Genomic DNA, 18,028 nt, shown 5'->3' with positions numbered 1-18,028 from the left:
AGCAAACAGATATTACTTTGTGACATTTTCTTCCATATTTATTGGTTTTAAAATAATTTGATTGTGATGAAATATACATTTCTGTGAAATATATTCTATTTTTCTTATTATTTTCGTTATTTAATTTATTTCTTCGGAATAAAATTTTATTTCGCCATCTATAAAAAGAGATTTCATTGTCAGTGAAATAAATTTATGATCCATAAATACATGTTTAAGTATCTTCTCAGTATAATAATGTTTCATCATTGAAAAGATGTAAACACATATCCCCCTCTTCTCCGCTTCTGATTTTACGGTTGTCACAACTACCTTCCTTACATTCCTTATCTTCGTATGTTCCTTACAAAATTTATAGCAGCATACGATATTTATTCATAATATACGATATTCATTCATAAATATTTACAGTAAGTAAAATATCATGGTTCTAAAAAAAAAACCGCTTTTTTTTAATCGCTAGAACAACCAAAAATTTCCATGTAAATGACATGCTAATTTTACAGTATTATTGTACATTCTGTTTTTATTTATTTTTGTATTTAACATTTGTCTAATTTTATACCGACCATTCTGTATTTTTCATTAACGCAGATTTTTAACTTTAGTTTATCATACTCCGGTCCAGTAAACTCCTGAAGTGTAGTCTCGTGTTACTGTTTATTTTTTCCTGCATATTATTATAAATTTAATTATTTTAAATTTAAATTATTTTCTTGACCTGTTATTATCTTACGAACATGATATTCAGACTATATATTTTTTATTTTTACAATACGAGTTTAAAAATATTAATTAGAATGAAAGTGATAAGACGAAGAATCGACTTGTCTCACGGACTGGAGTATGGCAAACTACAGACTCGAAAATAAGCATGGCGAACTAGAACTAAAAAATCATATTGTAAAAAAGAAAATTTTGATACCGGTGAGGTGTTACAACAGTAACCATTTTTTTCAATGAATTTTTCTACCCCTTAGGAAAAAACCGAAAAAATCCGCGGAAAAATGACAAAAAAACGGGTTTTTTCCCTTAATCTTTAAAACTAAAAAATAAATATGCTTATATTTAATATTTTTATAAATATATTTTATATATATTTTATAAATATTTTTATATGTATAATAAGTCTTTATGATCTGTTCAATTTATGATTATAAAATTACTTATTAAATATTTTAATAAATATTTATAAAATATTCAAATAATTATTATAAACGTAAAAGATTTACAATATTTTGTAAATCTTTAAAAAATATTGTGTGTTGTCTGGGTATTTGCTTTTGACAATTCAGCGAGATACACGTCTGTATCATATGCGTTGTAAACAAAAAATGGAAACGAAGAGGGAAGCAGGTATGCGCAACAAAGAGAAGAAAAAAAAACGGAAGTGTTCTCTTTTTCATCTTCCGCGATTTTTATGCTTTTCTATTATTTTTTCTTTGTCTTTTTTATCTTCCCAAATACCTGCTTGTTTTAACATCAATGCAGAACGTTAATAAAGTCATAAGTAATAGACGCATAAAATAAAGATATGTATGTAGATACAATTCATCTAATAATAAATCTAATCTTTAAAATTTTTCCATTCTTTTTCTAATCCTGTGATATATTATGTATGTAGATACAATTCGTCTGTAAATCTAATCTTTTTAAAATGTATATATAAAATTCATACTTTGCAACTGCAGTTTTTATAATTTTTTGCATTTTAAATATATAAGTAGGCGTTGGAAAGGTAAAAAAGGAAAACCAAACAAAAAGCCAGCTCCAAAAAAACTTTGTACGTAATACCAAGAGGAGCAAAGTCTGAAAGGAGCATGACGCAACAAAACGTAAACGTGTTTACGAAATAAATGACATCTTAGATTAAATCATGCAGCGTGCTGAATCAGACCCTCTCGACACATAAAGAGAAAAAAGCATCGCAAAAGAAGGAGGAATTCCGACAAAGATACATAATGAACGATAAAATGAACAATAACGATGACTTTAAAAAAATTTCGATTAACTTAATCAGCGATTAATTCATCGAGTACCATTGTATTAAAATTCAGACAGAATTATTAGTCTTTTTTTTATTCAACGTATAAAAAGAGATTAGATTAGGAACATTAGCAAATTGTTTAAATTATAAAAATTTTGCTTTGAACAATTCTACCGATTGATCGGGGATTAATTTATCAAGCAGTGCCTATATTACATATATTTAATTAGACAGAATTTTTTAATATTTTCTTAATATATTGAAGCAAATAGAGTAATTAAAATTTTTACTTTGAGCAATCTATCAATTAAATTGATTACCAGTTAACTGAAGATTATATCATCAATAATATCTGTACTATTATATTGAGATTAATTTATTAAATGTCTGTATCATTTTAATAGACAGAATTTTTATTTATTGTGTTTAACACATGAAAAAGGAATGATTAAATTGTGGAAATCGTGTAATTAGAAATTTGAGGTGATTTTTATCAATTGAATTAATCGACGATTAAATTAAATAGAGTTTAAAAATTTAATAAAAATTAAAAATAAAAATCTTAATTATAGATACAGAAGAAAAAACCAAAGATTATATTGAAATAGAGTTAATAGAAACGACACGTAATATTGTGTTATGTAAATGGCGCGAATGCAATACGGTGATAATGAACGACAATCGTAACGCGATATTACGCATTGGCAATTCTTACACACAGTACATTGTGTCATAAATAACGTTTCGTTGCCTAGTATTGCCTAGCAGCTGATTGTTTGCTAACTATCGACAAAAAAAAAGAATGCCGTGCGCTCTTCGAGAAGAAAAAATGTGTGCAATTAACGCTCGAAATTTCTGTGCATAGCTTGAATGACGCGATAAGATAAATCATCACACTTCTTTGTTCATTCTTTCCGACTCGAATGTGTGAGGGTTCGGCACTGAATAGAGAGAATTAAAAGTTCGGGACGCGGCAATATGGAGAAAACAGATAAAGCGTATAATAAAATACAGATTACGTAAATCGTAGTGGAAAATACTATTATAAACATCCGTAGCAGATTAAAGGCTAATCTATAATATGCTCTTTTTTTTGTCTCTTCGTATGTTACGCACATTTTATCGGGAATCGTGTTTCTTGCCTCTTTCGGAGTTTATCAAATTTTATCTCGTCAATTTAAACATTGAACGAAGAGGCAAAAAGGCAAAAAACGAAAAAACAGGAAGTAAAGAATGCATTGTAGATTAGCTTTAAAAAAAAATAACGTAAATTTGTATAAAATTTCGCTGAAAATATGGGACATGCAAGACTTGAGACCGTGTAATTACAAGTTTTAAACATAGATTTATTATTCATTTTTCGTGATCCGCACATTCACACAGACTCTCGAAAATCTTGCATCTCGATTTACACCCTAAGTTCGCTGTTTCTCTCCCCTTTCTCTTTTTTTCTTTCTCTCTTTTTGAGCGGCGTTCAGTAAAAATAATCTTATTCAAGCGGTAACGAATGACACTTGATTTGTGCAAATCTGGAGGTATCAAAATATCTTCTATACGTCATAAGGAAAAATGCGTCGCAATTTCTTCTTTCTTTCGGACCTGTCTCATTCCTAAATCCTCCCATCAATCCTCATTCTCTAATCCTCTATTTTTCCTTCTCCGTCGTACAGTCAGAAATATATTTAAGGCCGTGTGTTTACTTATCTCGCAACATAGGAAACCACGATGTGTGTTTGATCTTGCGTACAGTACAGTTACTATCGGACTACCTTTTCAATCCCTCTCTACCACGGCGGGATTATAAAACTTACGATTAGAGCGATCTCTTTAATTTAGAAGCGGGCACGACGCAGCGACTGCTAAAAAATATGCTGGAGAATTCTCTCCTTCAGGATTTCTTCTTCTTACGATCCAATCTTGGATTTTTAATCTTATATAATAAAGTCACAGTATCACGCTTAAGATCCAAGTTATGACAGAAGTTTGACTCCTTTTCCTCCTATTCTTTCCTTTGCACCGGCTGAGTCGCCCCCGCATTCGGACCTTTCCTTCGTTGACGACGGGAGAACGCCCCGTAAAGCCGTATCCTTACATCCTAGGTACACATAGGTATCGACGATAAGTTTCATTCTCTATATCTTTACACGTATAAGCTCATTACAGTTACGGAAACGTCCTAGATCCTGCTCGATGTCTGCACGATGTGCTTTCACCCTCTCGAATCACTCATCCACTCTTCTCAATTTCTCGTATCTCATTACTTTAGACCACACTATCAAGTTCTCTTTGACTAGCACGCAATAATTCTACGCAATAAATTATAAACGCACGTATTCTATGTATCTTTATCGGCGGCGAGACGCTTACCTCGCAATTCGCGAAACCGGTTTCTTTTTTTAGTACCTTTGTTAAATCGCGGCCACGAACAAAACATTACGCAGCTTGTGGAAGAGGAAACGTTTGCGGGAACATGGACGCAAAGTTTCAGTCGTGGATCGAAGAAAAAACAGAAAGGATATGCTTCCCTACGCTACGGTCACGTTTTCGCACGCAAATGAGGAATGAAATGCAGAAAGAATTAAATTATTCAGACATTGGAGGAACTTAAGAAACGGACGTAAGGCGAACGGTCACGCGTGTGTACACTGGCAAATAGCCGAGTAGTCTATAACACAAATGACATAGTGACACATTTTTTAATCGCACCCAGCACATTTATCACAAACATTTTTTGAGTTGATAAACAGCAAGGTCGAGAGATCGTAAAGTCCGCCTTCTTTACGCAAGCCGTCGCGACAAATTAACAAGCGTGTTCATTTATACAGCTATTGGATAAGATTTTTACGCTCGTTCACTATTAGAATGAAGTGTGAAAAGATGCTCATGTCCCTTCGTCTTTATAAAATAAAAGGCACCGAGTTCCTTTTTCCTCTTTTTTTTTCTTCTTTGTAATATTATTTCTTACATATTGTGCAATCTCGTCGAGAATTCAATGAAACGCGATTCAAATAACGCACGTTAATACGAATTAATTCATTCGCTTTTTTATCGCGCATTAAAACGATACTCATTCTACATCAGCAAGTCTGCCGAGTCATTCTCGAGCATTATCATCGTTATCGTTTGCGCCACTTCACATGTCAGACTGTAACTTTCACTCAAGTGTAAAAATAACGTTGCGACAGATGTGTAGATATTTAATACTTTGCAATGAAAAATGTGATGTTAACTAAAAGAGGATTAATTTCACGTTCGAAAGAATAATAATTTCATAAAATTATAGTATCAGATTATAAAGGATAAAATCCTTTATTAATTTTCATAAGCAACCTCATTACTCCTCTAACGTGCTTTTTCGCATCTCGTATGTCTCTCAGCAATCAATAGTGAATTTGTGGAAAGTAACCTGCGAAAACGTAGGATTTGTCGATGCGTTTTTAATGCAAAAGTTACAGAAACGAGTTAAGCTATGCAATGGTGCACTTTGGTTTCGTTGACACTGCGCATTTTATACGCATCTATATATGTGTATGTGTAGATGCGTCGCGTAAAAAATATTAAAAATACTTCTGTCATACATAAACATTAAACAGAATATGTTGCCTGTAGGCGCGCTTCTCATGAGTTATAATTTACTTAAGATATACATAATAAATCAACAGTTATATTTAAAATACAAAAATCATCGTGAAGAAAACGGACGTGCTGAATTACTGCCCGGTGCTACAACATAATAAATAGTATCTGTCGATTTCTTTTTCTTTTTTTTTTTTCTTTTTGATTAAACGTCTTCGATGTTTAAGAAGCAACTTGTCGTGGATATATATTATAAAGAACGATTTATTATATAAATATTTGTCGCTTGAAACGTAAGACTGATTCAACTTCAAATAAATAAAGATCCGTGCGCGTAACCGCTGCAATTGCGCTTATATATATTAAATTACCTTAAATAATGTACATGAACAAACTAAACTCAACATATGAAACTGTAGCGATGCCGGAGTACTTACATCCTAATATTTTTACAATACAAAAGACGTTATTGAAGTGCTTATAAATACAAAACATATACCGACACATATTTTTAGTTGTAAGCAACCTCAACCGACTTTTGAAGTGGTTGGAGGCGTTTGTATCGCGTTTATCATTATATTTTGCAGCTTTTTTCTTTAACTTCAACAATCGTACGTATTTTCATCCACTACATTTCATTAATATATACACATTCAATGTATGAGACGCACACTGTATTCTATCAGTAAATTAAAACAATCTCGTTACTCGCGTCTCTCCCTCTCCTATCTTTCTCTCTCTTTCCAATAAAATTTTGTACTATTCGTTTAATTATACTGAGAGAATAGCAACCGACTGCAATAGAGATTGCTCTCAAATGAAATCTCTATACACAGAGCTCGATGTGTTCAATCAATAAATTACGTTAAAAAATATGAATGTCGGATATATGTATGTGTGTAAACTTTAAAGTTTATATACCGTTACAGCAATCTATATTCCGATAGGAATACTTTTGACATATTACCGTCGGATAGGGCGGATTTTTGTAATTGGTTTGCGTGTAATTTGTACACTGAAACTCGCGAATGACACGTTAGGTGAATTCTACCCTGCTCGAGGCAGAGAATTTTATCTCTCGCGTTTTCCGTTGCACAAATTGATGATCATTTTAAGCCCACTCGATGTAGTTTTCTTCAAACGTATTGTCAAATAATTTAAATATCTTTACTAACTATAATAAAAAATGGATGTGTGTGCGTGTGTGTTTATGTACACACACAATATTCACATAAAAATTATTTTTCCAATAAATACATCACATACATTGAATATAATTAAAATTATATAATGATTTATAAGAAATACAATCGAATGGGCTTTTCATACATGTTTTAGTGAGGGCATGACAAATTCATGGTCCCGTATACTCTTATTTCCTTCCAAAGATGTTTCGACTAGATTCGATATATATACTAACGTACTAAAATCGTGCCAGCGATACTTTAAACCTGCGCCATACCTGTATATGAGACAAGGCTTTCGCGGAGTACAATACAATACCTCTCTATATCTTATATCACACAGACTTACTTGAATTGTATACATCGTAGGCATTATGCAAAAATCCTCTTCTTATATGTCATAATTATAATTTGACGTTATACAAAATAATAATTTACGAGACTAGTGTTTTTTTCCTTTTGTAATAGGCCTGCATGCTTTCGTGCTAGTATCTTCGTATTTTCGTGTGCTACGGGTTTACTCATAAACTAAAGGGCGTAGGCACACAGTTAGCTTAGCTTCATACGTTTTGGTTGGCTCGCATTAGACGCATCTGAAAATTAATTTGCGTTACTTGTATCGACTAAATTTTTATATAATAATAGGATTCTAATAAAGACAATTGCAAGTGTTGTACAATATAATGTGTCTCACCTCCATTGGACGTTGCTCCAAAGCTACTAACTAAAGAGCAATTTTGACTTTTCTGAAATAGAAGCAATTATTTAATATTTCATGAGATACAGTAGAAATAAAATCGGTTTATGTAAAATTGTGATTAATCAATTTTAAAAAAGTTATGGACAGATTTCATATCCAATTTAAATTAAGATAATTCAAAGATTAATTCAAAGATACAATATTTAATTTCATGGTATTAATGTAATAAGTAATATATACATTGAAGTAATATATACTAACGTCTCCCATTACAGCTATTGGTGTAGTCCCAGTTGCAATAGCGACTTGGTGCTCTATTAAATAAAACATATACTCATCATAAAGTAATCTGATGAGATGAAAAGATCCGAAACTCGCAGCGCTCCTTAAAGTGAGATCTCGAATAACCATCGAGCTGTATGAAAAACATAACATATAAGTTTGATTGAAAAGACGTTCGTGAATATAACAAAAAACATACTATACCTATAGAACGACCACTTGAGCAAGAATTGACGTGCAGCTTTAGCAAATGTTGGCTTCTCCTCATGTGGCTTAAGCGCTTGAGTTACGACTCCTTTCAGCCAGATCGCCCAATCTTCCAGTGAATTTTGTTGCTGTAATGTTACTTTAAAATCTGCCTCGAGACGTTGTACCATCCCATAATCACATTGGCATACCCAAGAGGCCTGAAATGGCGGTTGCATACGTATACTACATCTTCTTAAATATATTAGGCGCGTGTGTAACAGCAAAGAAAGGATTATTTAGAAATGTTTTGTAATGTCAACTTACTTGTTCTTGCACGTTGTGAAAATCAACGCGGTTTAAGTCAGCTAACATTTGATTAATTTGATTAGAATTTTGAAGCACTGCTCGCGCGGCCTGTGCGAGATGATTTAATGACGTATAGCGTCTTAAAGTTTGAGCAAAAGCTGACACTGCAGTTAACTGGAACCAATAATAATTATACTGCGTATAATTTTTAGAGATATACTTTTTTATATATTCTTTTTTCTAATATCATTTATATAATAGATTAAATAAATATATACCTTAATTTGCGTCATTTCTTCAGGACAATCGGCCATTGCTGACTGTAACCAAGATTCCAATCCCTTTGCAAAATTTCGAATAGACTGTGTCAACGTACCTTTCCAGAACAAAAAGAAGTATTTAATATGCAAGTCTAGATAGAGAAATAATAGTAATAAATTATAATAACATACTTGGTATCGGTCGCAACACATTAGGCATTAAAACATCGACTAGATTCTGATAGAACGTATAGTCCACTTTTTTGATAAAGTCTTGTACTCCCGTACACTGACACATCTGATATAATTTAGTTCTAAAAAATAGAAAGTGAAAGATATTTATTGCGCATATCAAAGATTTTAATAAAATAAAATATAAATAATTTATACATAAATGCATTCAAATAAGGATTTGAAAATTAAATATAAAAAAAATAATTACATGTTAATTTCTAATGCAAAACTTAAAGTGCATATTTCCCTATTCAATATAAATTTTTTAAATAAATAATGTGTCATACTTTGACAAATACTTCTCCTCTTCGCACTCATCACCATTATTATTGTCCTGGCTGCGCCAGAATTCTCTCCAGAGGCTCTCCACCGTGGCAAACTCAAAATTTAGCACCGCGTCGAGGAACGCCTCACAGTGCTCTCTATATATGCTGCGGAACGTATCGATATCCTCGAGGGTGCAATCCTCGGGCAGGGACGAGTCATGACTAATGAAGATTTCTGGGAATTCGGGAATAGCGGCACTTGCTTCGCCGAGATACTGGTGATATTGCGGCGGCGAGGAATTGTTGGAGATATTCGTATTCGTGTGGGTGTTATTTTCATAGGACGACTCCTGTTTCTGATTGACAAATTTGAACCGCTTAGTCTGAGAGTTCGCACTCTGCTGTTGTCTTGACGTGCCGTCCTCGTTCAAGACAGACAAAGGCGAGCTTGGCTTCACACGAATTCCGTAGTAATGATATTTCGAATTTCCCCTGCAATAACAATGACAATATCAATCTGATAAACATTGCAATGTTTCTTTAATTATTAAGATGCTTTTTACCTAGTTCCTAAACGCCTGGTTCTCAATCCTAAGAATACAGAACGTATTAATTTTCCAAAACTGGCCGCGTTTACAGGATCCAATTTGTTTTCGGAGCAGTGGCGTAAATAATGATTGTAAAGAGTAGATCTTGGCAGAGACACGCCATCGGCGGTTTCATAATTCTCCAACAGCCATTGTACCTATTTAGATCAATTCATAAGAACATAATATTTATAGGTTTTTATATTGTTTTTATTTAAAAAAATATACAAACAAGAAAAATAAAATAATTTTACCAAAAATTTCAGAAAAGATAATTTATAGAAAAAAAAAATTAAATATTCTATAGAAAAAAAAGATATCTTATTAAAATTGAAATAAATAGTAAATAAAAATAGATTAATTGTCATTCTTTTAAAGATCTATCAAATGCATAACCATTTCTCGCGTTTCTCGTGGGAGATTCCAGGAGATAAGACGTTTAGAAATCAAACTATGCATAACAAAACATTAGAGCAATACAAAGCAATTTAATTAATAACAGACATGCCGAAAAAATTAAAAAATAAAAGATATTGATTAGTACGCGTCAAACGAACTACGAAAAGTGGGGAATCGGTTTCTTTTTTTTGGCTTACGGTGGCCTGGGAGACTCTAGTGGCATGCGTCACGTTTGCCGCTGTCTCTTCCACGGTGACAGTGGCACCTCCAGAATTACCGCTGATCAAGTACGCCCCGCCACCACCGCTAACCACAGCCTCCTATCAAACAACCCAACATACCGATGCCTCGTTAACCCCCCGAATTAAGAGATGGACAAGGATACTTCTTCTCGAGGACTAATGTCCACAATTTTGTTTGTGAAACTTTAGACTGGAATCCGTAATACAAGTTACTTTAAAAACTACGAGTATTAAAGCATCCATTTATATACAAAGTGTCGGGAAATGCAATATAAATTCTTTTTTTTTTGCTTTTAAAGAGAAAGCATTTCCTCACTGGTTGCACTACAATACTGAAATCCACCCCGTTTGTAGCATACATTCTAGTAAACTTTTGACTTTTGCTATAAACGATTATTATGTATCTTCGTTAAAACTACTGTAAAATCTGATACAAATTTTGACGCCCCATGTAATCATGCAGAGCACAGATCCCCATGCCTGCAGCGATAAGGCATAAATATATATGTCGTATCGTCACAAAAGTGTACGTTAATCATTCAACGTAATCGAGACTAATTTATCCAGCGTTTAAAAAGGTGAAAGAGCAGCCTGAGAAAGTCGTAGGACATGCAATTTACCGCCGTTTCCGTTTGCGGGCTAGCGCGCGCGGCTGCCGCGGATATGAGTGCGTGAGTCGGGTCTCCATCTACTACGCTCTGTTGAATCAAGTACGTGCCGTTGCCCTGTGATAACAGCTGTCCGGTGGTCGAATTTGTGCCTTGTCCTGTGACCTGACGCAATACAAATAATAATATCAACTGTAATTTTATCACGATAATTACACTTAGATTGTAACTATTTGAACGCGTAATTACCTGCGCATATGTTACTGGCGTTGTTGCTGGAGTATAGTACTGACCCGAAGCTGGAGTGTACATTGCTCCCGCCTCGCCAACAGCGTAAACGGGATATGTCCTACATAGAATATTAATTATTACAAAGCATGTCGTAAGTTATAAGAATAATTGATAAGTGCGAGTATTGTGACACTTACATCTGGCCATTCGCCGGTATATACGTGGAACCATCCCCTTCAACATACTGAACGTAAGTCGGATGAGAGACTGACTCGGACCCCACCGCCTCTGCGTCACCAGACACTGAAACAAAAAAGAAATGTGACTGAATGTATTTAAATAAAGAGACTTGTACCGACACACAAAGCTCGCGTAAACGCAACAAGTTTTAACGTACTGTCATCACTTAGAAATTTTCTCAATAATCGAAAGGCATCGAAAGTATGTTTAGCACTGTGTGTGCATTTGAATAGATCAAAAATAGTTTTGTAAATTGTTAAAAGCTCTAAATTACAGTCATGTTTACATTTGTCGACAACAATGCGTAGCGACGATAGATACAGATGAAATAAACTAAATAATATTAGATACCGGTGTATAAGAATCCATTCATTAATCTTGTAACGTCTATGAAATAAAAATTGTATAGATAATAAACAGAACATGTAAGGCATGCTGTTTTATAGTCTGCCCTCACCTACAGCCGTTGTGAGGGACGCGTAGGATGGTGAGTCACTGGTACCTAGTGTGGTCAGAGTAGAAGTACAGAGGTGCATATTTTTCAGCAACCATGGAAGGGGCCAAATCTCTACTTTTTAGTATTTTTATAGTATTTTTACTATAATCTTTCAAACTGATCCTTACATGCTTACCGCAAATAGTAAATTTACTTGCAATTAAGGTTTGATATCAATTTCCATCTGTATGCTTGCAGTGAGATATGTAACACTTGCAACTTGGTTCACAATTAAGTTTTGCGCGCATTGCAGTAAGGTCAAATAAGGATCAACTCTTACTGCTTCAATATCAATGGTAGAAAGTTTATTAAGTTTTGGCCATTACCTGTGACTGTTATGTAGTGACCTGCCGGAGAACCGCTGACGATGGTGCCAGCTGACGTAGAAGCGGCGTCGGAATCCACCAGCGTATGCTGGCCTGAGTGAGTGGTATTAACCACTACTTGTGCTGTAACATGCGCTGGCGTACCTGTTGAACCGTTGGACGAATCTGCAGCTGTTTCAAGCGAATCCTGAACAAATACCTAAATTATTATTTATAGTATGCGTGTCCTTGTGACCCACGTCTCGTTTACATAAAAGAAATAAAAAAAAGAATTATATATGCCTCTTGCACATATGCGAATATTTATATGTGCAAAGTAGAATTGAGACTTGGATTTTATTTCAACATTTATGTGTATCACTCTTATCAGTCGCTAGGAGCAGATGGTTCACACATGTTATCAGATTGGCTGTACAGCATAAAAGTGCGTCGCAAACGGAGGCTATAATATCCACAGAAATCACATGTATATATTGAATAACTTTTTTACACAACCTTTATGTTATATATTCTTATCTGCTTTATAATAGTAATAATAGAAAGTATTGGAGAAAAGGAAAAGTAATTTGACACATAAATCACATTTTACAAAGCTTGAGATCACTGTATTTATAACGCTTGAAGTCAATGAGAATGATTACTTCCATAAATCACACCAGCAAGAGGCACAGCGCAGAAATAATGCAGGCTAATATTGCTAACCTGGATGGGCTGCAAATTATTTGGACTGGAAGGATCAGGATTTGTCACAACAGTGATGAGTTGCTGGCCTCTGGCAGACTGAGTCTGTGCTCCGCTGCCACCACCACTGGAGCTGGAGGTAGTAGTCACGACAACCACATTCTGCTTAGATTCCACCCCTACCGCCGTGGAACCACCCCCACTGTTATTAGCTCCGGTGGATGCTGCTGCGAGGGCATACTGGGCTCCTGTCGTAGTCATGGCAATCACTCCTTCGCCTCTCTCTGCACCCACTGAGTCGTCGCCACCACCGCTACTACCTCTCCTTTGCTGGAGAGACGAATCTATAACAGAGATACACACATACACCGTCACACTAAATATCAATAACATCTTCCGCCAGACTCAGCGGGAAGATCTTTAAGAACGGAATACCTTTGCAACCCTCAATTTCGATATCGACTCACCAAAACAGGAATATTATTTGGTAATTGTGAAACAGTACATAAAGTTCATCAAATATAATTTCACAAATACTTCTAAATAAAATATCACATCTAGTGGCAGTTCTAGTATCATTTCTAACTTGAACTATTATATTCTATAAAATTTACATAAAATTTATTATATAGAATATAAGAATTCTCAAAATTGTATTTAAATCAAAATAGAAACAATTTTCATATATTAATTATTACAATATTAAACTTTTAAATTTAAATATTTCGTTTAAAAACGTAAATAAAATTCGAAAACTATATAACTTTACTATATAACAGCCACAAGATTGACAACAAATTATAGATATTCATATCGAAGCGTATGGTCTCGCTTAAACCTGTCGATAAACCACTGTCGCTAAGGAGTAACGTAGAAGAGAGAGCAAGAGAAAGAGAAAGAGAGCGTGAGAGAGAACTCTAACACTCTACCATTCTCTAAAATAATTCTACTCGGGAGATGAGAAACATCTCGTCGATCTTGCAAAACGTAGCCGACGAATGATCGGAGGCATGCTCGCGCGCGCGTTGCCAGAGGAACAAACGTCACAAACGGGGATAAAGTCCCACTCGCGTCCCGGCCGTCGTCCTAACCTATATCGCGGCCGATAGAGATCGCAATAAAACGTACTTTCCTCGCAGGTGTGGCGTATTCAGTAATCCGCAGATCAAAGGGAAGCCCCGGCGAATCGCCCACGATACGAACGGTACACGTCACTGCCATTATTGCGCGCGTGCATCATGGTGTATATCGGTGCGCCCCGTGTACCTGTTGGGGCGGCAGGTACCAAACACAATGTATCAAGGGGGAAGAAATCGGTCGGGCGGGCTGGGAGGGAAAGGGGGCGGAAAGGGCGCGCGCGAGGGGTGCTCCGGGGAACCACGGTGCCGCTACCCACGCGTGACTGGACGCGCACACGGTTCCGCTTTAAGAGTTGTATCAATGAAGGCGGCCCGGGATCACGAAAGCAATTAGAGAGCATTATCCCGAGTCCGGCGAGTCGCAACCCTCCGCCGCTCTGTTCTCCTTCCATCCAAGGATGGAACCGGGGGCTAATAAGCGCGACGCTCTCCACCGCGTTAATACGCTTCGCCGCGAGGGAGAAGCGGCCACGCTTCTCTTCCCCGAGTCCTATCTACGCGCTTCTCTGCAAACTGTGTAATAAAATACAATTAAGATACACGATATATTACTTTGTCCCTCGCTTCGTTTTGATGCTAAAAATATAAGACTAAGATAAAATTTGTGTATCCCAAATAAGAAAATCCGTATCGTTGTTACTCGATAATATATCGATCAGGAGAAAGTAATGGTAACAAGATCTGGATGTTTCTTGTTTTTGATATATACACGCTAGCTAATTAATATAGGATTTGAGGAGATACTAATATTACATCAACATTCTTGCCCTAATGCGACTGAGAGCCAAAAACGTTATTAAACAAAATGTCGAGCAAATAAAAGGAACGTATTCGTTCTAATAATAATTGTTCTAATTTTCATAACAATTTTCTAAGCTAAGATTTTGAAAGATTTTCATCGATATAACTCAATTCTTTCTTTGAGTGAAGCTTCAAGGCATCTGTTATATATTATTTTTCTCTTTTTTCTCTGGATATATATATTTAACGTTATATTTAGAAAGATATCCTTATATAGCATTTGCTGCAAATGTTACTGGTAGGCTGATACGATAGTCTGTGTTTGTTACCTATACATGTAATGTTACAAGTGCACCTGGCCTCTGTCATGCATGGCTGATGGGGAGAGAGAGACTTCTGTTGTCTCTAAGTCCTTCCTATTCATACGGGGTATTTATGTATCTTATACATATTTCAAAGTCCCCTGTGTAATTTGTGCATGAGAAACCATTACTTAGGCTTGTTATGTGAAGGCTATATTTCTGCTTTTGCAACTAATATCCATGGTCTTCTAGTCCCAGTGTTCTACAGGAAGTGATATGCACCTGGAGTCAGATAAAGCCACAGGGGCTGAGAACTTATGCAGATGGTGAAAAGCAAAACGGCTAGAGATAAGGGAGATAGATAACGCGAAATCAAACGACAGACACTGGTAGAGAAAATGATAAAAAATTCTAAGTTAAACGTTGATTACAACAATAACAACAACACTTGCAACAACAAGTTAAGACAGACTAATTTCGAAATGAGTCGAGGCAGAGATGGGTTAAAGAAATTAATATGAGTAGGCTTAGGGCTATGAGGCGAAAGATCACATTCATCTAATTGATAAACCTATTTTAATTGGAAATCTTCGTAGCTCCTTCGCGTTAGGTGCCCCACAGGAAAAGTAGAATGGGTTCGTCAATGCGTTACAAATTTGGGGGTACCTATGAAGCCTATTTGTGATCTCTTCATGGAGAGAGCATATCACAAAGGTATGATCCCGCTTCGCAATATAATATCTGAGTTCAATCGGCGTCCCTTAACAGATCAATATACAAAGAATTGAAATCATAAAATCACCTAAGAATCCCCAAAAGGTATCCGGCTCCGCGCTCTGCTTTGGCACAGCTTCTCACATGAATAGATTGAAATGAAATTGATTCTAACAAACGGATCGCCCTACCCGAGAACATCTCCCGCGAGTTGCTCCAGCTATGAACGAATTCAACGTGTGACTCGGTCAACGATATTCCATGCTCTGTATTAAACTCGGAGTTAAACATTTGGAGCTAAACATTCGGAGTTTTGACAGGGAAATAGGAGAGTTCTCTCGGAGTTGTCTTGTACTCTCGCGAGCGTGCTGAGCAACCGCCTACAGGTGAAATCGTCGGAGAGCGAGGGAGAGGAGGGGACGATCCGTGACGACGGCGGCGTCTCCGTCGTCCCGACGTCAACGCTCGCATCGGTTCCGAAGCGAGCGGGAACGACGAGGTCCGTACGTCTCTTTCTCTCTCTCACTCAATCTCTCTTTCTTACTCACCTGTCTTCATGAATGTCGTGTGCTCGAACGCAGCGGCGCCCGGGCGCACTTGCGCGGCCGAACGACGTGTTCCTCCGTCGTCGTCGTCGTCGTCGTCGTTGTCGTCGTCGAGCAAGCGCGCTCTCTATCTTCCTCTCTCTTTCTGTCTCCTTCCACCCGTGCGCGCGCGCGCGCTCTTTTTCTCTCTGTCTCTCGCCGCCTTCGTTGCTCCCTCGGTCTCGAAGGCGACAACGGGCCCGTCACCCAGGAAACCGCGCGCCGCGGTCCGCTCGTAGACTCGTTTGCTCGCTCGCTCGCACGCACGCACGCACGCACGCACGCACGGCGCCGGCACGGAGCGCGAAAAGAGCGGGGCGACACACTCCGACGAACCCCCTAGACTTTGTTGTGGACGGCTGGCCGGAGTGGTGTTGCTTGTCTGCTGCTACGGTCGCCTTGGCTACGGCATCACTGACCGCGTCACGCGCAGGGCCGTACGCGATGCGCGCGGCACCACCGGGCCACAGAAGCGCGGGGATCCACTTCCTCCTGACTTCACGGCGCTCGCACGGCGCGGAACACAAACGCGTTCGTCGCAAAGGCATACATCTGGTTTACACTTTTCCATTTAATATCTACAAGTCGATACAAACATTATTCTATCTCTTGTTTGGTATTCAATGAGTAACAAAAATAGAACAACGTTTATGTCGATTTGTGTCATTAAATGGAAGGTACCCTATAATACGTACTATCCATGCAGCATCGATTTTAAATTTAACCCCACAGACATTTTTGAAACGTTGCAGATATATTTCGAAACCTTTCTAAAATGTTTTATTTTTTCAGTTGAAATATTTCTGAGACATCTCCGAAAATTTTCGACGTTATATGAATAGTATGCATATCAAAGTGCTCGGTAAACTAGATAATAGAACATAGAACATTGCACCATTCGTGTGTAAAATTGACAAAAATGGGAAAGATAGGATGTGAAGATGACCAGTCTCTGAGTGATATTCGCAATTATTCACGTCGCTAATTATTTAATTTAATATAAAATATTCCAATTGCTGTTCTAAGAGAAAAGTTGCGCTGTAAGTGGTCAAATGCAACGTGGTCAAACGGGACGCTTCCAAATAATTAAGAATAAGAATGAAAATCTTAGAATCAAAATGAATACTAAATGTAAAGTATAATGGATGTTAATAAATAAGATATAGGACATACATGTATTATAAGAAACACAACATAGTTTGTCAAATTATTCTATAGTGTTTATTGAGAAAATTGATTTTAAAACTTGATTACGTATTTCTAATATCTAATATATTCCTCCATTGTCCATTGTGCATAGGGTTATAGGGCCAACATAGTTTATCAAATTATTCTATAGTGTTTATTGAGAAAATTGATTTTAAAACTTGATTACGTATTTCTAATATCTAATATATTCCTCCATTGTCCATTGTGCATAGGGTCATATGCAAACCGTAACTGTTTAACCTATGCCGAAACTGATAAAACTCAACAATAGAATTTCGATGTTTTCATTCATAGAGAGACTTACTAAAGCATTCAAATCTTGCAGTGTTGAATTTTAGTTCCGGCTCCGAAATAAAATAAAAGTTAAGGTCTGCATAAATCACGCTTTAGAAAGGGAGGGAGATTGACCGTCTTCACTCTCTTTCTCTCTCACTTTTGTTGATCACATTTGATATACTGTTTAGATATGGATGTCGCAAGTCCAATATTCTATATATCTTTGATCGTGGAGACGTTTCTTGAGATGGTATCCTAATTTTTTTGAC

General features: G+C 36.5%; 1 protein-coding gene across 9 annotated transcripts; it reads right to left on the bottom strand.

Moving 5' to 3' along the window:
- Positions 1–3,312: 3,312 nt before the first annotated feature.
- On the bottom strand, positions 3,313–16,670 carry LOC105207900 (DNA-binding protein RFX2). 9 transcript variants are annotated; one of them, XM_039447655.1, is made up of 17 exons: positions 16,239–16,670; positions 12,816–13,138; positions 12,114–12,312; positions 11,749–11,793; positions 11,249–11,354; positions 11,070–11,169; positions 10,833–10,985; positions 10,168–10,290; positions 9,548–9,729; positions 9,006–9,476; positions 8,677–8,798; positions 8,503–8,600; positions 8,243–8,398; positions 7,934–8,136; positions 7,709–7,862; positions 7,442–7,493; positions 3,313–7,370 (listed from the first exon to the last, which is right to left on the bottom strand). In XM_039447655.1, exons 1-17 carry the CDS (start codon positions 16,246–16,248, stop codon positions 7,348–7,350), a joined length of 2,520 nt encoding a protein of 839 aa, XP_039303589.1. In that variant the 5' UTR covers positions 16,249–16,670; the 3' UTR covers positions 3,313–7,347. The 9 variants fall into 9 exon arrangements, with proteins under 9 accessions (XP_039303589.1, XP_025988954.1, XP_025988956.1 ...); XM_026133171.2 differs by having other exon boundaries at positions 7,195–7,340; positions 12,114–12,300; XM_026133170.2 differs by having other exon boundaries at positions 7,195–7,340; positions 16,239–16,669.
- Between the last annotated feature and the right edge of the window lie 1,358 nt (positions 16,671–18,028).

The sequence above is a fragment of the Solenopsis invicta genome, chromosome 3, assembly GCF_016802725.1.
Source record: "Solenopsis invicta isolate M01_SB chromosome 3, UNIL_Sinv_3.0, whole genome shotgun sequence".
NCBI lineage: Eukaryota > Metazoa > Arthropoda > Insecta > Hymenoptera > Formicidae > Solenopsis > Solenopsis invicta.
Note: the sequence above shows the minus strand (reverse complement) of the source record. Positions and strands in the feature narration are given on the sequence as shown.

What these genes read in the sequence shown, in the direction of transcription:
- LOC105207900 (XM_026133169.2), bottom strand. Translation starts at nt 13,187, where the DNA reads ATGTTATTGATATTTAGTGTGACGGTGTATGTGTGTATCTCTGTTATA. An exon ending in TGTGTTGCGACCGATACCAA is followed by an intron (nt 8,601 to 8,676) that starts GTATGTTATTAT and finishes TGTTCTGGAAAG; the next exon opens with GTACGTTGACACAGTCTATT. An exon ending in CTCAAGTGGTCGTTCTATAG is followed by an intron (nt 7,863 to 7,933) that starts GTATAGTATGTT and finishes TTTTTCATACAG; the next exon opens with CTCGATGGTTATTCGAGATC.